Source organism: Callorhinchus milii, unplaced genomic scaffold, assembly GCF_018977255.1.
Source record: "Callorhinchus milii isolate IMCB2004 unplaced genomic scaffold, IMCB_Cmil_1.0 Scaffold9, whole genome shotgun sequence".
Lineage (NCBI taxonomy): Eukaryota > Metazoa > Chordata > Chondrichthyes > Chimaeriformes > Callorhinchidae > Callorhinchus > Callorhinchus milii.
The window spans coordinates 11,783,259-11,808,836 of NW_024704750.1; the positions used below are offsets into that span (position 1 = coordinate 11,783,259).

General features: G+C 38.8%; 1 protein-coding gene across 1 annotated transcript in view; it reads right to left on the reverse strand.

Annotated features, from left to right (window-relative positions):
• Positions 1–25,578, reverse strand: part of prkd1 (protein kinase D1) — an 84,683-nt gene that overhangs the window by 33,660 nt on the left and 25,445 nt on the right. The window contains exons 2-3 of the mRNA XM_007893409.2: positions 14,807–14,945; positions 4,285–4,416 (exon numbers count right to left, since the gene is read on the reverse strand). Of these exons, the coding sequence (XP_007891600.1) occupies positions 4,285–4,416; positions 14,807–14,945 (271 nt within the window). The remainder of the gene's footprint in view (positions 1–4,284; positions 4,417–14,806; positions 14,946–25,578) is intronic.

A 25,578-nucleotide genomic window follows, 5' to 3' on the forward strand; every position in this document is an offset into this window, starting at 1 on the left:
CAACAACAACAAGAAAATTACATTTGTATAGTGCCTTTCATTCCAGGAGGACTTCCCAAGGCGCTGGACACTCAGTTTTTCGGACCCAAGTTGGGGGCTGGGATTGGGGAGGGTGGAGGGCAGGAAGGGGAAAGAGGGTAATCGAAAGCACGGTCGAAGAGGAGGGGCTTGAAAGAGGCAAGGGAGGGGGCGAGGCAGAGGGATTGTGTGATGGAGTTCCAGAGGGTGGGGGCAGAGTGGCAGAAGGCCTACCCACCAATGGTGGGGCAGGCAAGTCGGGTGGACGTGAAGCAGACCGGAGCCCACTGAGCAGAGACAGTCGGCAGGATAGTAGGGAGTTAGAAGGTCCCAGAGGTAGGGGGAGCGATGCCACGGAGGGCTTTGAAGGTGAGGACCAGGATCTTGAACTGATTATCCTATAATATGAACTGAATGAGAATTTGGAAATAGTGATGAAGACAACTAATGGCAGTTAAACATATACTGTTAAAAGATTTTAGATCTACATCAAGGATTCAACATTTTAACTTGTCTCAAGAAAAAAAAAGCTCACACATTCTCCATATTCGTTCACCTGCTATATTAAATGCAAAGATTATTTAATTGCTTAACTGATGAGTGGAATCTAAAGCTTAGAACCAACAGCAAACTGGTGGAACTTCAAAAGGATAGGAAAGCTCGCACTGAAATAATGGCTTGAAGAATGTGATCTGAAAGAGTATTTGATCCAATGTAATTGATCTTTATATTCACGATTCTAATGTATAAAACATTGATATTGAAAGAGATGTGAACTGCTCGGAATACATCTCACATGTAGCTGTGACCTATTTTCTCCGACCCAGAATTTTCATAGATAAGTAGGGTGTCAGGATCCCAAATTTTGGAGCAGAACTGCTGTAGCTGCATGTTCTTGCTTTAGGCAATTGGGAGATCTCCAAATTTACTGTTAGTCTCAGTGCTGATTAATGCATAGTTAATTGGGATATTTGGACACACTATCGTGTGCCAGCTGATCCACAATGTATCTGGAGGTGATTGATGAATGAGTAAGTTTACATGTTGAAGGTTTCTACTAAGTCTCCACTGTCAGCTCTCCTCTTCATGAAAAGAATGAGAAAGGTTTAAATGTATTCTGCAAGAACACAAACTACAGTATCTACCATCACCCTGCCATATGAAATGCAATTGTTTATTTTACAATTACATATTTCCAAAACTAACAATTCCAGCATATTTTATACCCACTGTCAATAGAGTTGAGCAGTTTTATAACCGTACTTTTTTTTAAATGTAATTATTTAATTCCTGTTGCTTTCAATTTAACAGGTCTCAACCATACTTATAAGAATGCCAAATGAAAGAATACTTTATAAACCTGAGCACATTTAGCAATAACAAGTTTGTTATTTGGAGTTATCTGAACAACAGTGAGATGTGTGGAGGATGGAGGAGAGCGTTACAAAACCCTTTATCCAAAACTTATGAATGTAACAATTCCAAATACTTTTACATTCTTTGTGTGAACGTGTGTCTTGATGGAGAATTAACTGTTATTGTTCATGTTCTTACTATTTCATAAATGAAGTGCAAGTAAATGTTAGAACTGAATGTGATATGAATCACACTTCCTGTTTATAAACTAGTGACATATTAAAGATTGATTTGTATTTGTATAATAAAAGCACCCAACCAGTTTTCTTTGAATAGATCATACATTTCCATGCCCAAGTCAAACATTATGACCACACAACTATTTTACATAACAGGCCTGAATTTCTCTAACATAGCCACTTCCTGGTCTGATGTGGAAATATCCTTCTCTTTGTTCCCTTCCATAGATTGGAAAAATCAGTGTTGTGGTCAAACCGTGCAAGGCGTTGGTAAGGAATTGTTCAATCAAGGCAAGGTGACTGACTGGAATCAGCCTGACGCTTGTGCCTTTGAGAATGGTAACTGGTAGTGAATACATAAGGGACACAGTTTGGATGGTCTGGCTTATGATCGCTGTCGATAACAACCGAACCTCAAACATTATATAATTCACATGACTACATCTTTGAAACTTTAGAATGTATGTGATTCTAATCTCTGCCCATTGCTAACGGACAACTTTACTGATAACATTGACAAATAGTGTCCAAACATCCAGACTATCATCAGTTGTACAATCAAGAAAACTGAACAAACTCTTAGAAAATTATCATTATGATGATGAAATGCAGTGCTCAATGTCATAGCATCAAAGCATAGAGGCAATGATCAGAAATGCTGGTGTGTCAGGATCAAGTACAGAATTAATCAACTCTGCTTTCTCCTTGTTACTGGCCCACAGCGCTGTATGGTGGTGGTATCCTTGGTTGCTAACTTAAGCGGTCTGCTCAACTTGTATTTTGACCAGAAAGTTTCAGTGGATACGAGATTTGCTTCCAAAACTTTTGGAAGAGAAGCCAGAATCTTGTGCAGGTGCATTAAATCTACTTGTCGACTTCATGCTCTGCCTGGATGATGGTTGATAACCATTTGAACCTCTTGTTGGTCATTCTCCTTTAAAAGCCTGCACAGATTTCCAGAAGGAAGAACGGTTGATAGAAGCATCATTTGCAGCTGCCAGCAATATAGAGGAATGTTGTGTAGTTGGCACAAGTGCTGAAATACAGCAACAATAATATAATTGATGCTGCACTGTTATTGAAGGCAACAATAAAAGTCGAGCCTAACATTGCCACAAAAGACCAGTGTTTTGTCAGAAAAGAGTCAGACACAGCAGATCTTGCTCAACTACTGTTGGTGACAGAAGAAAACTAACTAAGGATGCTTTTGGGGGGAGTGATAATAATAATAATCCTTGAGTTTGCAATAGTGCCTTATCACGTCTTTGAGATGGTTCAAAGCCCTTCACAGAATATATTGTAAACAACAAGAAGATTAAAGTGAATTGACTGAATATTTTGTGGGCAAAACACTGCAGCCAATTACGCACATCAATGTCCCACAAACAGCCGTGGATTGAGTAACCAATTTATTAGTATTTTAATTGGGGGGTGGAATTGCTTCCAGTGTTTCCAGAAGAAAATCCTTCATTTCCACCTCAGAAATCTTTTAATGGGAGACAATTTTTCTTAACTGAATAGGTGATCATTCCCTTCTCATGTCTGAAACCTTTACTTGAACTCCGTTAGGGGGAGGTAAGTTTTAAGTCTTGTTGCTCCTTCTCATGTAATAATAATCCTTGCATTTGATACAGCATGTTATACATCATCAAAACGTCTCAAAGTGCTTCACAGGATTTATTACAGAGTGCCATACCTGTATTTTGTAGGCAAAAATGGTAGCCAATTTGAATGGACATCAATGTCCCACAAAATAAGTGACCAATTGTATCTGGGGAGACTGTGAAGCGCTTTGAGACATAAGGTACTATATTGAATGCAAATATTATTATTATTATTGACCAGGACATTGTGAGGATCTCCCTTCTATTTTCAGTGTAACGCTTCAGCACACTCCTTAGCACTGTATTGGAGAGTTAGCCTGGAAGACTACGAGCTCAAAACAATTTTCCTCTCCTCTCTTTGTAACTTTTTTTGCTTTTTTTTCCTCTTTTTTGGTTAACAAAAACTATTTACTTTTTTTATCCTCCCATCAATATCCATCATTCTAGTGATTTTCAGAAAGCAGCAAAGGTAATGAGCTTGAGTAGCCCTGTCCTTACCTACCATTAGCCACTGAAGGCTGTAAGAGGCCTAGGTGGAGTCACAGGATTGGCACAAATTATGCTGCAAGATCTATTATTATAGGGCAGAAAAACAGCCAGGTATGCTATTAGAGCAGTGAGGCACTTAGATTTCTTTGTTTGTTTTGTGAAGGGGGAAAATGGGATTTCTGAAGATGTGTCAAAATCTTTTTCTCTTCAACACAATAATAGATGGCTGACAGCGCATTAAAAGGCACTAACTGAACTGAGTAGATCGAAAGGCAGAAAAAAACCACAAGAGCAGAGCTCGAGTGGTTTAGAAACATAAGCAGAACCTCAAACCCACCAAATATTATTTCTCTTAAGTCTTCTTTGGGACAAGTACATTTACAGTTGTGAATACAATTGAGGCAGCAAAAAATCAGCAAGAAGGAATGAATAAGGAAGATAAATGACACCATATATGTAGAACTCCCAGGTTTGTGGGAAGGGGTAGAATAAAGAAGATAAACTGTGTAATATATTTACTGCATCACATTTCTCTTCCGGATGGGAATTGTTTGTCATAACAGAGTACTTTCACTTACCTTCACATTTGAGACCCTGCCGTACTAATCCCCAAAGCATCTCTCCGCAATGATCACAGAATGCAGGGGCTCGGTAGGAATGGACAAACAAGGTGTGTGGTCGAATCTGGAAATCTTCAAATGTGGCAGCAGCTGCATGACATTGTAAACAGAGGATTTAGAAGCTGTAGAACAATGAGCTACAATTTAGATAATACATAAATTGTCAACTCAATTTAACTTTACAATCATTTCAAAACTGTTTTCAGTAATTACACAATTTAAGTCAGACATCAAAACGATATATGCTGCATATTTTTTTCTTTCATAACCCAAAAAAATTAACACAAGTTGAAAATAATGTCAGTAACATGAGAGATTGCAATAATAGATGAAGTGAGAAATTTAAATGTTATGCTGGTGTACAAGCTCTTGTGAGATTATGGCAAACTACTGTGGAAATGTGAATGGTGTTTTCTATATTACTTATACAAACACACAAACCTATTTTATTGTACAAGAAAATGAGAGGGAAGTGTTGTACCTCCTTCAAAGGTTGTAACAGTTTTAATAAGGGGCTGTGAACTTTCACCTGTTACCTTTTTTTAAACAACAAAGTGTTCTTGTTCTCCAGGAATAATGCCAGCTGTCAATCGAATGGTTAGCAAGTGCACTTGGGAGCATCATTTATTAAAGGGGTTTGATTTCTTCTCAAGTAGGGAACGTGGCCAAAACTATTTTGCAAGTTAAGTTGCATTTAATGTAATTAAACAAAATTAGAAAACTGATTTTGATTTAATTTTACATCAACAATATATTTGATTTAACGTATTAATATACGGGAACAGAAAGCACTATTGAAAAATTCATTGAATTGTCTCAATAGGCCAGCACATTTGCCAACTATGGAGGTGGACTGTGTTCTGCTTACTTTATTTTTGCAGCTTAGATTGCATTTAGTTCTTTGGACATCTTCCCTTAGGTAAATGTCTCTCCTGACATAATGTTTCATAAAATGCTTTATTCCCCACAAGGAAAGGAGGCGTTTAATGTGAACCAATTTATTTGAATTATGGCTTACAGGCATTTGAACAAAGAAGCTGAGAAGGAGTTGAGAGATGTATGAATAGGAGAAGGAACACTTATGGCACAGCGCTCCACTTTGTTATATAAAATTCTGTGTATCAGTTCTCTTGCAATGCTGAATTCCATATTGCCTGGCCAACATTAACATCACATTCTGGGCAACGCTCTCCTCCCGTTGTGTTGCTATCAATGTAATATGATGATGTGCAGCACCAGTGTTGCTTAGGGATACAAAAGCACAGTGGTAAATTTTTTGTCCCCCCAACCCCACCCCCACCCACCCTTTGGCAGTGCAGGAATTTCAGGCTGTGCTGGCATGGATGAGCTGGAGACAAGGAAATCATCTTGTATTGCTACCTGTCAAGAATTGCCAATGCAGATAATGCGGCCCTGGAGGCGGTATAGCCCTCCTCCCATGCTGTCATTTCCTCGTTCTGCTGCCAGGAATGTTCAAAAAGTAGCTTCACAACACCAAATAGCCAAGCAGGGGGCAACACTACCATTAATCAAACAAAAGAAATTCGACGCCATATCCAGAACAGTAGTAATTTTATACCATTTTAATAATAATAATAATAATCCTTGCATTTCACATGGGAAGGGCGTCTCACAACGCAGGATTTACTAAAACCTGTAGCGATTATGTATTTTGTAGGCAAATTTTCCAAATATAATCTGAACGCCTACTCCCCATGCTGTTTGTTGTTATATTTCGGAAGCATTTATCACAGACAACTGAGCAACCTGCAAACTTTACAAGTTTAACTAACTGAACTGCAACTAGGAAGATTGTTCAGTTGTGCAATTATGCACAACTGTTCTTAATTGCACAAGTCATTGCCAAAAAAAATCTGTATTTAGCCCTGTGTGGTATTATGATCTCTATTAGCATCTGCATTTTAGAATCCAGATAAGCCTGCATACCTGTCCCATTTGGTTCTTTGTGGTATAATCAAAAGTAGAATAATGGACATCAGATAAAGACATCACAGAAAAAGCAAACAATAGATCTCTCTAGGAGTTATTTAAGTGTCATTGTTTCTTTGCAATTTGGTTGCTGAGTTTGCCTACAAAATACAGTCACTACACGATAAAAATCCAGTGAAGTGTTTTGAGGTCTCAAAGACATGGTAAAGTGCTAAATCAAATGTAAAGCTTATTAGTGCTGGTCCATCATATTTCTGCCTACACTGAGTAAGTGAGGCAGAAGGTTCTATCAGTGCAAAACCTGTAAAGTGAAAATAAGGCTGTCATAACTGGACTAAAATGCAATTACATTAATGGTGTAATAGTTTGTGCCTTAGTAGTCAGTTTGTCTACACAAAGGAATATTTGATATCTCAAGCTGTGGGTACAAAAGGCTGCTCTGCCTGTGCACACTTAACTCTCCAACAGCAAGCCATGTCTCAGAGGATGCAATCGACAGGGTTGATCGAGGGGCTAGATATAGGGTGTAATGTTGTTTCAATAAATTTTTGGCTTTACTGTGGACCACACATTGTGAAAACAACTACATTTCTCTAATTTTCCCTACTTCCCAGCTGAGCAGCAGTCCAAGGTTCAACAACTTTCTAAAGGAAAGAAATAACTATATTCTGTGGTCGACTGTTTGATCAGTAGGACTGACTTCTAAGCATAACATCCCAACCACTGGGGACCAGCGTTATAATCCGTTCTAACAACACAGCAATAATTAGGCATAGATTGTTTGTGCACTCAAAGTAACCCAAATAATATAGGATCCAGGATGAACAAAAGATATATGAAATTATTTTTTTCTTGTGAAATTGCAATCACAGTTGAGAAAATCTCTTAAGTGCTTACAAAATAAGCTAAGCCTTTTCAAACCAGATAAACTTTAAAATTCAGAACCAAATTACTCAGAATACAGAACTAAAAAGACATTTGTCAACAAGTAGTTTGTTTGTTTATGCAGTGAACATTGAAAACATCTTTTTTTAAAAGAGAACCACAGTACTGGTAGCTGAGGATATTCAAAATCTATTTTCTTAAATAAGTTTATTCAAAAACAATTTGAATAAATTAACAAATAATGCCTCAATTTATCTTTTGCTGAATTCCTATTCCTTTAATTTTCTGCTTTCTTGTTAGATCCTCCACTGAATGCACAGCATTCCCCGTTGAAAGATTGGGCAAATCCCCACTTTTTGCCGATCGACCAAGTTGGCCACTAGGAATTGTGCAAAAGAATCGCCAGGGAATCCTGACTATTCCTTCTCCCTTCAGACTGCCTGCTTTCAATTGGCACCTCCACACGACAGCGCAGCCAAAATTGAGAGTTCTGCCTGTGGGGGATTGGCAGAAGCACGATTTTCCACATTGCAACATGGTAGAACACAGCGGAGTATTCGCCCCTCCCAGAACAGTGAGAGTTGATCTCAGCTGGGTTGTAAAATAAACCAAAAAGATTTGAGTAACCTGTGGTTCTACCTCTAATGTTCCGTTCACTTCCTCTGCCACACAGTTGATCAATTTATTATATTGTGCTTGCAGTTTAATAATAAGGGGTAAAATAATCCAATGTTTTCCAACCAAATTTGATGTGATAATTCTCACCCCCTATAAAATAGGATTATTTTTAAATATCCAGTCTTGTTGCACAATTTCCAAAGGGAGAAAAGTATTTTGTTAGAAGTGTCCTAGATCTGTTGTGAATGCTCAGGGCTGCTTTGGCCAATTGCAGTGCACACATTTCCTCAGCAGTCATTTATCGAGTGAGACACATACAGTGAAATGACATGAAAGAAAATCTGTTTCCTTGTTTTTGCTGACTAGGTCTTGTACTTTCACAGTTGCTTAGATGCAGTATTGCCACAGCCTCAGACTTGGTTTTGTTGGTAGGCAGAAGTGAAAGCAATGTGTTCTCTTGTATTTTTGTGCAAAGTGAAAATAATTTACGTACAGAAGTTCAAATTGGTAGAGTTTGACTGGAAATATGTCAACAGCAACAAATAGCTTGTAGCGACTAACTTCAAAATATGGGCTATGAAATTGTAACACTCCCAGATGCATCTCCAAAATATGTGGCTTGCCAAAATTGTGGTATTTATTGACCCATTATATGTATGTATCAGTCCTATTTTCCCAATCAAAAACATATCTGTGCTCAGTGCACACTGGTGAATAATATGTACAAAATGTATTGATTTTTTTCGCTTACTATTATACACTTGGCTGGATCTCGTCTATTCAGTGTGGTTAATCAAGTGAGGTGTAATGTGTGTTTTTCTCCCTCTCTTTCTATCTGTGCTTCAGCACAAATGCTCGCCACTTAATGGAGACTTTTATGTTATGTGTTTTGTGTAAATGGAGCAAGCTGTTTGTTGATGCAGGCAGTCAGTATCGGTGAAAACAGCTGTGGCAATGGTATATGGAAATAGGATACATGGGAAAGCTCAATTGGAGTCTTCATATTGGTTCTGAATGGTTGAGCAAAAACAATGGTAAACCCAAAACGTGTTCAAATATAACAGGCATCACTATTACCTGGTACAGTCAACCAAGGTCACTATAAGCTACAATACTAAGCAACATCAAAAGTAACATTTTCAAAAAAAAATTCAATTTTCAACAATAAACTGGAAAACATAGAAGCACTTTACTTGTTAATACAGAGGACCAGTAAATGTATATCTGAAGCACCAACTTCACTCCAGTGGTACAGAATTCATCAGCTTGCATATCATCAATTCACAGGTATAAATGCTCAACACACACACACTCGCAATGTCTCCTCTACTCAGTAACAGTGGGCAGAGGAAACATTGGACAGAGTGTATATGTGTTGTACAATCCAGGTTTGACACAGGGAATGGGCATTTTTTTTTAAAAAATGTATTCATTTTTGTAACTTGTGCCTTGATTCACACCAAGCAGGAATACGATGAATTGTGCCCTGCCACCACAGGAATACACTGCACTCTGCTCTGCAGGTCCCTCTCTGTGGCTCACACGAGAAACCGGTGATTAGCAAATTCTCAAACCTGGGTCTTCCGACAACATGGCAACTTTTAAGAGAGAAGTAGATAATTATTTGGGGAGGACAAGTCTGCAGGGCTATGGGGAGAGAGTGGGGCAGTGGGTTGATTTGGATAGCTCTTTTCAAAGAGCCGGCATAGACACAATAGGCTGAATGGCCCCTTTCTGTGCTGTATAATTCTAGTTTCGCCCACAAATATGCAGTCAATTCATTTTGCAGCATATTCTGTGAAGCACTTTGAGACGTCTAGAAGATATGAAAAGCGCTATTTCAAATGCAAGGCTTATTATTATTACTATGATATCTATGGCATTGGTAGAGCTCAGTGCTCAGCTATTTAACTTACAATGTTCAGTACAATATCTGGAGTGCAGGTCAAATTTTCACCCATTTGAAAATGTCCGCTAAAATGCCGAGATTGTGTGTTGTTTTATAGGATTCTATCATGAGATTCGTAAAGCAACATAATGACTCAAACAACATTACAGCCTGTACACTAGATTTGATGAGATTTACTTATCAATCTATTTATTTGGCTCAGTGGTATTAAGTGGGTGGCGTGTATGCCTGATTCCACCAATGTATTTTATATATGTATGATTTCCTAGATTCTGGACTGAACAAAGTACATATTAATGTTGTGCTGAGAAGTAACATTTAAATGGTTTATAAAACTATACAATAAACCCCATAAAAATAAAGTGCCACCAGCACAATGTTATGTGTATCACAGATGCCTTACCAACAGTTAACACATTTAAACTCCTTCAATTGTTTGATATTCTTTTTTTCTTTGAAACAAATTTATGACCAAGAATAAAATAGCACCTTCTTAGATTCTGTTTAACTTGTGTTGCTCTTACTTTCTTTATTCTTGATATAATAATATTATATATTCGAGAGAATAATCTATATGTTTGCTAACCATGAAAACCTAAATTACACAAAAAGACTGCATACAATATTGTTGATTACTCAGGACAGTTCATCCGCAGGAGCCGCAGTGCCAGCAACTACTTGAGCAATACTGACATGCAAAACTCTTTCCATAACTTAATTGCCTTTTCTAAGAATCATTTCTGCATTTGCAAAAAAATTAACAACCTTAGATTGAATTTTCAAGATTTATAGGTTCTATGAAGCATCTATTTGCCATTTTTTCAGCTCCAGCGAGAACTTTTGCTGTTAACATATTTCACATTTGTCTGAACATTAATTTGAAAATCATGGTAAATCCAATCTAATACCAAAAGCACTTATAGACTTTGAAGGATAAACGATTATTGGAAAGTTTGGGTCTGAACAGCTCTGGTTTGTTTTACTCTGTTTTCACAAACTACCACCACTGGCCAAGAAAAATATTATATTATTTCGACAAGAAAATGTATTAGGGGCAGCACACAAACTGTAATCATCAGGCATGCCAGACATTGAAAGTCATAATTTCTTCTGTAAATGCTTTGTAGCACCACAAATAAATTGCTTGTGTTAACAAACCACATAACACTGTACTGAGCTATGCCGTATAGTTGGGCAATAAATCAAAGGACCATTACAAATTAGAGCTGACTTGGTTATATATTTATTTCTGTCAATAAATTGAACCAGTACAGGACAGCCCCATTATAATGCAGTCATCTGAATCCAGTATCACAGAGGTCGAATTAAAATGAAGCATGGAACTTGCATTATTGCAGCATCCTTATCATGTCAAATCACCTAGTTCTGTCAAGTGTAGCGACTATTTTTGTAGGCAAACTTTGTATGTTATGAAAGCCATATTATTCTGGTGCAGTTAGAGTGCATGAAGCAATGGAAATGAAACAAACTGGCCTGCTTAAGAATCATTTCCACACTTGGGTTTCATTTTGGTTTTAATAGAGTCAGTAAACTATAGGAACTATTTTAAAATTTGATAATTTATGAGGGAACAATGAATAAAAAGTGAAAGTAAAGACCTTCAAATATATGACATGGGGTCTGCTAATTGTTAAATGCATCAATGAAATGCGTTGTGGAAAAAGAGCAGTTATTGTTTGTTAGATTATTAGGACAAGAGGCACAGCGAAGTCACACTTGGCACAGACTCTTTTGTACATGATTTAACAAGCAGCATTAACCTTGTTGTCAACAAGGACCAAACTGTCTGAAATGCTGAATGTATCTGAATGACATAATAATAATCCAAAGATTGTATTTTAAAGGTTCTGTCGTATTCTGAACAAAAAACAAGAACATTAGAATACACTTCAAAAATTGTGTGTAGGTGGAAGGTCTGCATTCCACTTCTTGTTGAAAACAGTTGACCGCAAAAAAAAATATTATAAATTATTATTTATAGTATACATCATGTTAATATGTTATGTTTGACTGATAGTGGTGCAGAAACGATTGCATTGAGAAAGATTAAAGAGTGAAGAGGTTATACGAAGAATGACAAGAAATGCACTTGGTGTGTATTTGTACACTTAATCGTATGCACTTGTCTATAAGGACACTGAAGTGCATCTTACCATGAAAAAGTATCCATATAAAAAAAACCAGTGTTAAAGTTGAGTGAAAACAGTATTCCCTGAATCAGTACCGAAATGCTGTGATTTGGGTTCACCATCCAGCTCAATAGAGGAAATGGGCTTGACAGGTCATATCAGCTTTCCTCATTTATACTTTCTTGTGTACTTAATAATAATATTTCTTGCCTTTGATTTCGTGCCTCATCATGTCATTGAGACATCTTAAGTGCTTCACGGAATATATTGTAAAATGAATTGGCTGTATTTTGTGGGTGAAACGCGGCAGCCAAATGCACGCAGCAGTCTTATTTATAATGGCTAGCTTTATCAGTGTTCCCTTTTATTTAGTAAGGTACAGACTGATTATTTTCAAGAACATGAGACCACTTGCTCAAAATAAACATTTACAATATTTTGAAGTGTGGAATGGCAAATTATTGGGGACCAATCAATCTCAGAATCTTGGAACCCAGATACAGGCACAGAATAAGGTTCCAGCTCTGTTTACAAAGGTCACCATTTATTTTTTTTGTTTCTTTGAAGAGTTCTTTGAACAAATTATGACTTTTATTGGTATCTGAGATCATGACGCGATGAAGTATTTAGTGTGGACTGAACAGGAGCTTCGTGCAGCACAGCAAAAGTAGATTTCTTGTGGGTAACCCTTTTAACAGGCATCCGGATTCAACTTGTTGGCACTTCAACAAATGAATTTAACACAAAGTGAGACTTCACCAAGAAGGTAGTTTTTTAAATCATCCCACAAAATATGCAGTCAATTCAGTTTACAATAAATTCTGTGAACCGCTTTAAGACATCTCGAAGACATGATAAGGCACTATATCAAATGAAAGGATTACTATTATTATCCCATGCCCCCCCCCCACTTATGATCTAAAATCTCAAGAGCACAGGAGCCCTGCCGAGCAACAAACAGGACTGAGTGGCAACAAAAGCAAAGTACTCCAGGTGTACCCACTTCCCTCTTGTTGTCCTTTTTCTTTCCTATAGAGAATGCGACTGAATGTTTGGACTTCACTTTATCAGTTGGACGACTGACAGATATACTGGCAGAAAAAAGCAATCAAAGTGATATGTGGTTCACTCAGTGTCACATCAAGTATGTGGATATTGCAAACCACTGCACATTTATGCAGGAACTAGTACCATTTTAAAAGTCACTTAATGTGCCCAAATATTTGATTAACAACATCCACAAATAACAGATTGTTCAAGTTAGTTGACACAACCCCAAACATGTCTTCTTTCACTATAGGAAGAGGGTAACCAGAGAGGATGTGTCAGTTCTATGAAGTGCAATTGATTTGGACCACATCTGATTTAGAAATGTTCTGCTGTCTTATTATAATTGCTACTGAAGCTGCCATCACCTTTATCCGTACAGTTAGTTTGTTGCAGAAAAGACATTTAATTTCAAAAGTGTTGCGGTAGATCTTAAAACTTCAATAGTTTTCATATTTGCATTCATTGCCTGAAAGTAATTGGGAATGAATTTCCATTATATTTACAGCTCATTGGCTAAGCACATTAAAAAGTGAGATGCAAGCCAGCACATTTCCTTATGGTATCTGCCTTTCCATTGCTGAGTGCAACACATACTCGAGTTTCCTGATAACAATGCTGAAAAAGTCAAGATATTCTCAGATTCCTTTTCTGAAGCATATGTTTATATGCTTCAGTGTCTCTTCTGCACATATCTAGATATTTCTGTATTCTTGCATGTTCTGAAAAATTTACCACCTACAAATTTTCAATTTGTTGCAAGAGTAATGATCCCTGTCATGAGTAAGCTCTATGTATACATATACCATATGTTGTCACTGCAGCGTTTCCTGCCTGCAAGGCATCACAGGTTGTTAGCCATGATACAGACCATCTATGCACTGCATTGGTGTAAATTTCAGTCTTTTATTGAATTAGTACTGGAGCTAGGACACTGCTTGAGGTACTGTCCAGACAATATGGGCCCTAGCACAATCCTGACACCACAGACCATACCCCCCCCCCCCCCCCATTTATAAACACTGCAGTTTCTCCTGCGCTTATGTGAGGTTGTGGTAACATAATTGAGTGCAGTGCCAAAGCACCAATAACCATGCTGTTATTTGGGATGTGCTCAATTCTCCAGAGCAGATTTTCACTAGTAGGAGAAAGGCCTGGGCCAAGGCACAAAATCCAAAAGAGCCAGTGTTAGAACTTAGTGTTAGGATATTCAGTATATCTGGTGGCTTATTATTGCCATGTAGACAACATCAGATCGTAAACGTCTTTCATTTGCTGTAAGAGTCTGCTGAATCTGAGCCTCCTGCAACACTCAACCAGCTGCTTTGGCTGAATAACTATGTGCTTAGTTAAAGGCTAGTTGGACAAGAATATTAAAATTTGCCTTATTTGGAGAATAAATCTGTACTGTAAAGTGTGTGGAAACACGTCTCCAGGAAGGAAAAGAGATTTGAGAACTTGGGCCAATATGGAACAACTGAAATAACTCTGGCTTCCTCTTTCCATGCCATTGTGATAACCCTGGAAAGGCACAGAAACACAAAAGACCCGCCCCTGTAGGCAGAGTCAGAGTTGTGAGTGACATAGTAACATCTGCTACAACAGAGGAGATTCTCTGAAGCTCTAGTACTATTTGAAGCTTGGCACATGAAATTATCTTTAAAGTGAGGGAAGGCTCTGTCGTAAATGTGAATAAAAATGGTGAAGATGGGAATCTCGTCTGTTTCTCTTGCACAACCTTCTGACTCAGAAGCAAATGTGCTACCACTGAGCCAGACTGATACATAGCCTTTATGCTTTACCATTAAATTTACCAAAGGTTTACATCTGGTGCATTGCCAGATATATCCAAACATATCAAACTGTATGCATCGTGCTTACACCGTTAAGAAAGAATGCATGCAGTTATGTTATGTAATACCTGACAGAACAACTTCAATCAGGTCTCCCTCTTGGATTTCAGTGGCCGACTTCACAAGTTGTAAGATGTTTTCCGAAGCAGGGTCGTGGCGGAATAAGAGAATTTTGTCATACATCCCATAGAAACCACATTCAGGGAACTGAAAATGAAAGGAGATTGAGCCATTAATGAGAATAATGAGCAATACACAAATAAACAAAAAATAAATCAATGCACAACAACCTGATAAAATGACTAAACTTGTCCTTCACAAGCCTGAGGCATATTCCTCTGTTGTTGCAGATAATCTGATAGTGTTGTTATGATGTTTTTATTCCATGAAGAATCTTTTATATCAGTCTGCTCACCTCAGATCACTGTTACCATCTGGACAGACAGGCATATCTTTGTTCTTGGAACATGTCCATTGGTGCTCCTAGTCTCCAGCACTCTAGCTTATTTAGTCTATTTCACCCAAAACTACATGCTTAAATCTACAAACCAGCATGAATCTTTTGAGTTAAGGGGATGAGCAGACTCACAGCGGTAAGCACACCACTTTTTTATACTGTTTCGATTCACTGACCACTTGGTGCTGCTGCCTCTGGCTCTTATCCTATAGCTCAGTGGCTGGAGTCCTGTAGCTCAGTGGTTAGAGCACTCGCTTTGCAAGCGAGAGACCTGAGTTCAATTCCCGGCAGGGCGAAACCTTGGGCAAGTTTCCTGACTCCACACGCCTAATAATAATCCCTCCAAAACCAAAAACAATAATAAATTGGTCATTTTCAATTCTTCGACTGTTTGTGGGACATTGCTGTGCGCAATTGGCTGCCGCGTTCGCCCACAAATATACAGTCAATTCACTTTACAGTGTGTTCTGTGAAGCGCTTTGGGACGTCCTCCCGACGTGAAAAGCGCTATATCAAATGCAAGGATTATTATTATTATAGGATTATAATTATCCTGGAGTTTGCTCTGTGGGACTTAGTGAAAGTAACTTGGAATGGTTGTACTACAAAATCACTACTTAACTTGCCCTGATACTGGGAGGAATTCACCTCTTATTTACTGTCTGACAGAATCTCCTGTTATTGTCTATTTATAATATAATAATAATCCTTGCATTTGATATAGCGCTTTTCACATCTTCTCGACATCTCAAAGCGCTTCACAGAATAGACTGTAAAGTGAATTGACTGTATATTTTTGGGTGAAACGTATTTGGTAGATGGACATGAAAAATCCCATGGCACAATTTAAAATGGGAATGGAGTTTCTCCCTTTGTCCCATCTTCCAGATTTAAAAAGGACCTGTCATTTCACGGTTATTTTTGGAGTAATAGTGTGCCCAATTAGGGGCTGCATTCCCTACAAATACAGTCACTACACTTCAGTAAAATCTTTTAAAGCATTTTGAGATGCATCAATGATTGATAAGGCACCATAACCAAATGCAAGGATTATTCATATTACTTGGTAGTTTAATGATGCTGTTCCAGCCCATTTTCATTGTTCCACATAAGCAATATACAGTGCAATATGTTACACCAAGTTGCACAATTCAACCTCTGAATAGCCCAGACTGCTGAGTAGCAGTAGTAGTGACCAAAACTACAATTACCAGCACCAAGCTCCAATAACTGCTGATATGAAACCAGGCTGAGGCTTGTTGGTTATTCAAAAGATGTGGGTTAATGTACAAAATTCCACATGGACTTTATTTAGCAATGTACAACTCTCATGTCCTCATTTACTGAAATTGAACAAAGTAATCTACACCAATACCAAAAATGCTTAAAACACTCTGGAATATTTTAAAATGAATTGTACTTTTCTGAATTACACTGTATTTCTCCAAGCTAAATTACCACACTCAAAATTACAACAGAAATGCAACATGTTAAAATCAAGTGAGTACGGACAGATTATTTCTGCTGTAACCCCAATTGTCATGTATTCATTCCTCCTTGTTGCTCAAGGCCCACTTGCCTTTCAAGTCAGAGCAATGCGATGTGCAGATGGCAATGTTTTACAAACTGAAATAAGGAAAGAAAGCACTTTGTGCATACAATATATAGATTGTGAATAGACGGAATCAGTTGCAGACTGAATTTGGGGAAATCCCATGTTGGATCAGAATTTGAATATTGAGTGGCTCAGGATTGTGTGTGTATTCTGATGGTTCTGTAAGAAATGCGTGCATAACACATAGAAGTATTTACACTAAAATCGGACAATGTCCACACCCAAGCTAAATGACCACATTCAAAATTACAAAGTAATGTAACATGTTAAAATCAAGTGAATACGGCCAGATTATGTCTGTATTGTAACAGTGGAGTTTGGATACATGCTACAGTCTCCCAATATGTAGAAAGGATGTTCACTGCTGACTGCAGCTGGTATTGCGATCTACACCCAATGGTTGGTTGATTGAGCCTGCTTATTACAGTGAATGTCACACAAGAATATTGCAATTAACAGAATTTCAAACCCCATTTTGCAAAGATTTTTGAAATTGAAATAAAACGTGAAGGAATACAGCATTAAAATATTCTGAAATTAATCTGACAGCTTGCAAATGACTTGCTCCAGAAGATTAGCTCTTTTCATTCTCTCAACTAGCCTGAGCCATTTTTAACCTCAACAGTTTACTTCAAATAAGGTGACAAGCGTTTGGCTTCTAACTCAGTTATAGTGATGGAAACTCACTAATGCCAAACTTCGTGCAGCTAAAGTAGAACTCAAGAGCTGAGCTGTACTGAACATGACAATAATGAACTGAACCATTGCCTCAATCCTGTATAAAGCGATCGTTGGTTAAACAGAAAATATAATTTCTTGTTCCCGGCTGTCAAGACAAATTTCCTATTAATCGGGGTGGGGGGTTTGAGGTTTTTTTCATATTTTAATATAAAGCTCCTCCTCTTTGTACATAACATAACTTTTAATTTATACTTGTGACGTGAGCCAGTTACAATATGCAGAAAGACTGAGCAGAGCATCAAGGTCACCATGACAGCAGATCACTGTTACAGTGCAGTTGTCATGACAGCAGGACCTAAGGCGCTTTCCTGATTGAATGCTACCTTTTTTTATTTGACAGAACAAACACACACAAGCGAGTCTGTCGTGTGTCATTGGTAAAAACAAATAATATAGGAGGCATTTTATGGCGTTTGCTTGACCCAAGTGCATCCTCACAATGCATGTCTGATTTAACAAAGCCTTCAATTTTTGTGTGAATGTGGGGAAAGAGGGAGGGAGAAAGGACGGAGAGAGAGACTGAATCTATTTAGTCCTCCAAAAAGGTTTCATCATTTCCATAAATATATAAAAAGAAATCACAATGCTATCGATTAGTAATGTCCTAAATAACCAAATAATGTATGGAAAATGTTTATTCGTTTGCAAGGGTGTACAGCAGCTAAATTAAATGCGATTATTTGTGGAATACACTGCCTGTAATTTCTGAAGCTGACTGTTGTTTTCGGTTCTGCAAGCTAATCACGTTGGAGAGTCCTGCTTGCTAATTTGAGTGAAAAGATTTTGTCAACATGTTCAGATCGAACTCAGACTGCCAGGGAGAATCTAATCTTGTTACTGATAGCCCGGAAACAAAGGAGTGAGTCATGACACAATAGCAAAAAAAACAGTAATATAAAATATAGTAAAATACAGCAAATGCAAGATTGTAATATTCAAAGTTCTGTTGTTTACAATTTTGTGATTTAATGATTAATTCCATTAGGATTGAGGAGTTTTAAGAAGTTGTAAAAGTAATATTTGTGCTTGTAAAGGAATCTCAAGCCATTATGCAATGCAGGTCTATTCAAATGTGGAACATCTGTCAGTGGTAAGTTTGGACACCAACGTAAAGATTATTTGAAATGAGTCAAATATACCACCTCAATGACTGAGGGGAGCATTGATTTGCAAGAGAATAGTGAATCCTCAAGTGAACGAGAACATCAGTTACTGAAATGTATCAGGTCCAGTAAACCTGCAGTAAGGGGTGGGAAAAGCTGTAGCATCTGTAGCCAGATGCTACAGAGAACTTTGAGTAAATCTGAGTGGTTGGAACAGTAGGCCAGAGCATCACCCAGCCCAAAAAGCCTTATGCTTACACTTCAGGTCCTAACACCATACAGCCTGCTGGAGGAAGGAGAGGAGCTGCTTCCTCAAAACATTGATAGTGTCCATTTAAATGCACAGTGAGGTATCGCCTAACTGTAGATTGATGCTGTCAGCTTGCTAAATATTATGCGATTTGGCTGGTTACACTTGGCAGAGCAATTTGTCTCTGATCAATTTACTCACCCCTGGTATAAAATCAGCAGCATTATTCTCCATTCTGGGATGCTGCCAGTCAAAGTTCACTTGAATCTACTAAAGGCTTCCTGTGTGAGTTCTGTGTTGGTAGTCCCTGGTAAATCTATGATCTGACTGAACTTTGGCAACATCGTGCAGCAGCAGGGAGTAATGCTGCTGATAATTTTACACCAGTTCGGTGAGCGGGTAAATCTGGAAATAGAACAAAGCTACTTATGTTCAATGCAGAAATCATACTAGGATACTAAGAATGCTTTGATAAAAACTGCATTCTTTTTTGAAATCACTAAATGTTTGCACTGTTACATTGTTCCAAAGTGAATAGAGCTATTCCATGCAGGTGTATTTAAGCACAATGCACACAATGCAACAATAACTATTCACTAGGTATACATTCAATTTACCTAACACATTGCAGCAACTATTTTAAGAAAGAAGAATTGAACGACACACCTCGATCCTTAGAGTTAAGGATTTCTCCAAGTGTGACATACAATACCGGCAGAGTGCACCACATGATCATTCAGAATGTACAGCGTGACGTTAATTCATTTAGAGGAAAAAATGGGTTCATTTTTCAAAAGTTTGATGGATTTGTCGAAGAAAAGATCCTTTTCATTATCTGTTTACTGACCATTTGCCTGACTATAAAACAACAACAACAATATTAGATTTGTATAGCACCTTTCACATTGGGAGGATGTCACAAGGCGCTGGACAATCAATGTTTTGGACCCGAGCTGAGGGTCAGGATCGGGGAGGGTGGAGGGCAGGGGAAGGAGGTTGACCGAAGGCATGGTCGAAGAGGAGTCTTGAGACGGGTCTTGAAGAAGGCAAGGGAGGGGGCGAGGTGGAGGAACTGTGGGATGGAGTTCCAGAGGGTGGGGGCAGAATGGCTGAAGGCCCACCCGCTAATGGTGGGGTGATCGAGGTAGGGGACATGAAGCAGGCCGGAACCCACTGAACGGATAGAGGGGGCAGGTTGGTAGGGGGTTAGGAAGTCACAGAGGTAGCGGGGAGCAAGCCCATGGAGGGCTTTCAAGGTGAGGACCAGAATCTTGAACTGTATCCTCTGTGTGATGGGAAGCCAGAGGGGTCAGGCGAGGATGGGGGTGATAGGGCCGCAGAGCCTGTTCCAGGAGAAGACACAGGCTGCAGAGTCCTGGTTGATCTGCAGCCTATGGAGGGAGGAGTCGGGGAGGCCGACCAGCAGGGAGCTTGCATAGTCGAGTCTGGATGTTATGAATGCGTGTATGAGGGTCTCAGCGGCCTGCGGTGTGAGACAGTGGTGGAGCCGGGCGATGTTTCAGATTTGGGGAAGACAGACCAGGTGGTGGCCCGGATGTGGGGTAGAAAGGATAGTTTGAGGGTTAAACTCCGTTTAACGGATTGACTTAGTAAGGTGGAGAGTGCATCCTTGGATGGTGATGCTGTCAGTGCCTGAGGTTTGAAGGCACTGACGGGAGCCAACGAGGAGGGCCTCAGTTGACATTCAACTGTAGAAAGTTAGCTCTCATCCAGAACTTGATGTGGTTCTGGAGTCGAGAGTGGAGGCAAAGATATAGAGTTGGGTGTCATCCCCACACATGTGGATATTGACCCCATGTCTGCGGATGATGTCACTAAGAGGGAGCATGTAGATATTGAAAAGGAGGGACGAAGGACAAAGCCCTGAGGGATTCTGCACGAGATGGTACAGGGACTAGAGGAGAAGCCATTTGTGGAGATGAAGTGGAGACGGAGTGAAAGGTAGGATCTGAACTAATGGTACTGAAAGTGGCAGAAAGGTCAAGGAGGACGAGGAGGGAGAGGGAGCCCTGTCGCAGATGGACAAAATGTGGTTTGTCACTTTGACCAAAGCTTTTTCTGTGCTGCGGGCAGCTTGGAAGCCCTTTGCATCAATTTGAACTGTGGACCACCACACGTAGTTAATCAAATATATCTCAAATGTGTCTCTTGCAAAAATTATAAATTAAATATCAGTGATATCTTCCTGTCCATTACTGCTCACTAAATATCCCCGGGGTGCTTTATTGAGGTTGTAGAATTGCCTTGTTTTGCTCTGAACAGATTTGAAGGTTTCCTACCTTGTGGGTGGCAGTCTGTTGTTCGGAAATTGCTTGATGGAAGGCAGATGATTAACTGATTAAACTTTTGAGCCGGAAACCCTGGGTGGTTTTTGAGGGGGCCCCTTTCAGAGAATTTTCAGAGCACAATCCGTTTCTAGGACATTTGTTGGAGATGACAATGTTATCAACTGGAAAGGCTCCTGGTGTAGGGGATGGAATGCTTTCTATATCGAGAAAATTCGGCTAGGCTACGTTTTTTTTCCTTCTCTGTGTACTCTTCCCTTCCCCCCACACAAACCACATCAGTATGTTACAGGTATACAATCACTTCTGAAATGTTTTCCAAATACTTACCGAGTATCGATTTTGTAAAAGTGGTTTACAAATAAAGTTACTTCACTAAACTGATGACTGTGAGGCACTTTGAGACGTTGAAACATGATAAAGTGCTTTATGAAATACAGTTATTATTGTTACTAAGTATAATAATAAATAATAATAATAAATCTTGCATTTGACATAGCGCTTTTGACGTCTTCTAGACATCTCAAAGCGCTTCACAGAATATACTGTAAAGTGAATTGACTGTATATTTGTGGGCGAAATGCGGCAGCCAATTGAACAGAGCAGTTTCCCACAAATAGTCATGGATTGAAGTGACCAATTTATTATTGTTTTTTTTTGAGGGATTATTATCAGGCGTGTGAAGTAGGGAAACTTGCCCAAGGTTTTGCCCTGCCGGGAATCAAACCCAGGTCTTTCGCTTGCGAGGCGAGCGCTCTGAACGCTGAGCTACAGAACGCCTCGAGCCCTGAGGAACTCCGCACGAGACGGTGTGGGGGCTAGAGGAGAAGCCGTTTGTGGAGATGAAGTGGAGATGGTGTGAAGATCAGAACCATGAAGGTTGAAGTGAGAGGAGAGGCGGTGGAGGAGGATACCAGGAAAGTGCAGAAATATAAGATCTTGAAAACAGCACAGGGTCAATTGACTGAATATCCCTGTGCTGAAATCTCTTTGGTTCTATTTTTACACACCTTTGGAATAAAATTCCATCTGGCCCTAGATTTATTCTGTTCAAGTCGCAATTTAGAACATTCAGAATTTGACAAATTGTTGATTTCAATCTTATCTTTGAAACTGTTTTTCTATAGTTCTTAAAAGAAACATCAAAAAAGGCTTTTTAATTAGTGCCTCATTTAACAATTCATAACATAATAATTCTTGCATTTGAACAGCAACCTATCACACTGTTAAAATAGCACAAAGTTCTTCAAGGATTTACTGGAAAGTAGATGGTTTAGAATGAAGTGTAGTGATTTATGGATTTAAAAGATTCTATTTGCCTGTTGCTTTGTCTGAGACTTTTTAGAAATGAAAAGCTTTGTAACATTCCTGGCACTGGGAAAAAGGGACATGCTAAATTCTGTTAATTTTTACCACATCATTGCACACGTGTTAAGTACAATGCATATTTTTGCATCAACACATATTCTATCTATGTCATGACATGTTTTTGGAATTCTATTCCCCAGATCAGCACAATTTGAGTCTAGACATTTTTCGATTCCTCAGTAGTGCTTGAGATTTAAATGGACTGCAAATGACATTATAATGGATTCAAATTAGCCACATGGAGTTATAAATATGCAGTCTCAAGGCTGGTGGATACAGCCAAAGACAAAACTTGCTGGAGGAAGAAGGAAGCGAAAGCTCCTGATGGAGAAAGACTCACTTCAGTACTTGAAGGTGCATTCAAGAGGAACGAAAGAAAGTGTGCAGAACTGGCAACCAGTGAGCGAAAAATAACATATGTTCAAATAAACGTGCAGACATTATCCAACTCATAGATAAATAGCCCTTACAAAAAGCAGTACATGGGTGCAGTCAAGGGATTCCAGTACACCTGGGAATTCCAGTATATCTGGGGATTCCAAAGGCAAAGAATTCCTCTGATTCCCTGTTGCTAATATGTTAATGATTTGCTGAGGTCCCCTGCTATCTGCAAGATACGGTTTCTTCACAAATGGCCTTTTCCTGGGCAGTAATTTCTATAATTCTAAATGATTGCTGACTGACTGCTGGTTGCAGTTGTTCCAGCAGGAAACTGGGATCCAGGTTGTCTTAACAGCAATTCCTTGTTAAATCGATGTCCACAAAACTGTTGAGGTCATAACCCAGTCAATAAATCATAGATAACATCTGAACATTTAGGCAGGTGCATTTTGTTTTTCTAACTTCAAGTGTGCTTCTCTCCCCATTATCTAGATTGCATAGCAACAACTGAAAATACTTTAGCTCGTCATTGACTGTTTCATAGAGGATCAGTGGCACAGTAACCACAGACTTTAAAGCCACTTATTGTTGATAGGATCACAAATTGTGCTAAGACGGATCATTTATAACCATGCAAAATGCAAGTAAACACAAAAAATGTGTTGGACTGGATGTACAATACAAAATATGCCAAGTCAGGCAAAGTACCTTAAATGATGTTGATATAGATTGTGGGCTCCATTCAGTATGTAGCGCACAGAAAACTATGATAAGCCACAAACTACTTTGGGCAATATGTATATTTACTAAGTGTATTCAAATTATTTTATTCAAATACATCATTAAAAATCATTAAAGGCAATAAGATGGAATCATAATTTACCATTTTCATTTGTGGAATCAGCTTCCTTGTGGTAAATCAAGCAAATTTAATCTCTTCAAGGCTTAAGAGTGTGCAGTTAATTCATTTGCTTCATTTGGATGCAATTCAGTCTCCCTGATGTGTGTGTGTAAAAAAAATTCAAAAAGAAGTCATACCTTCAAAATAAAAACACCAAAATAAGAAGTAGGAAATAGAAAGTACAGGAGGATTTCTATTCAGTACAAAGGTGATGGGCACAGGGAATAAATGGCCACCCCTACCCCTAGTAAAGCTAATATCAAAAAAAAAATTATTTAGGAAAAATTACAAGTTCTGTTCTCTGTATCACATTTCATTCACCTGCTCTCCATGCTCCTGCCAACCAGGAATTTTCTCTTGCTCTCTGGGTAAATCACACTTCCTCTGCCCAGCCTGTCTCAAAGGTGGCCCAGGTCAGACAAGCAACATTCCTGCCTGAGAAGCAGTGGCCAAAACTGGGTCTCCTGCCACAAAGTGCTACAGTGAGCTAGTAACTTCTTGCTTGCTTTCATATATGCCAGGGCCGGAGGATAAGAGGCCACAGGTTCAGAACAAATAAATAAGTTCACAGTATTCTCAGAATAAAAACTCTGCATCGTGGGTATTTGTGGAAAGATTTGGCTGCAGTTCACAGGAATTAATTATACCATTTAACACATTTGTAAATGTATTTTTTAACACAAGTACTGCAACGCCTTTAACTGATTGTGGCTGTGTGGGAGCTCACAGCATGACACTAATTTCTGAACATTATTGAGTCGTCATTAAATTCTGCTCTTTTTCAGTTACTTATTGTTTTTTTTCTGAAATTACAACATTAATGCAATTCTTACATCATTCAAGCATTGGAACTTTTGCCTTCTAGACTTGTTTTCCTTCTAGTTCAGGGTCGTGAATAAGACTAGGTGGAATTCTATGACTAGGATTGGACTAATATTCTCTATCATGGGAGGATACAGCAAGAGTTTATTGGAACCCAAAGCTAAGAGTAGGTATGCATGTATTCAGAGTCTATGATGCAGCAACAGGCTGCTAAGTAGCAAAACAAGCTTTACATTATCACTTTTGTTTTGAGAGATACCAGTTTGAAAGGGCTACCATCTACCACGTGTCATACTCATAATCTTCAAACTGTTGCACGTCAGACCCTTTCAAATTTAAAACCTTCCTTATTGCACTCACCTGGGGAGGCAACAGTTGGAGGTTGAATCTCATCACATTCGCACATCAGAAGACTAATTTCTTCTTCTTGGACTAAAAATGTTTTACAAAAGTGCTCCCGGAGAAACCCTTTTTTTCTTCTATTCGCAAGTAGGAGCAGTGTGGAATGCTAACTATATATAACTGACTAGTGGAGATAATTCTATCTCTTGGCTGCCACTGGAGACATTAAGTAATGTAATAATTATGGATCATTTCACATAGCAACTGAGTCTTATTCTACTCATTGCATAGCATTGATAAAAAAATATAATTGGTCACTCAATTCATGGCTGATGGTGGGACATTACTATGCTCAAATTAACTGCTGCATTTGCCTACAAATTCAGTCAATACACTTCACAGTAAAATACTGTCGAGCACTTTGAGACATCTCGAATGATGTGAGAGCAGGAGAGTTACCCAGGTTGATGCTCATTCCAATAGGTGCAACCTGCTAAAATGATTATTTATTGGAGTATCCCGAGTTCCCAAGATGGTATAAGATGGTGTGGGAA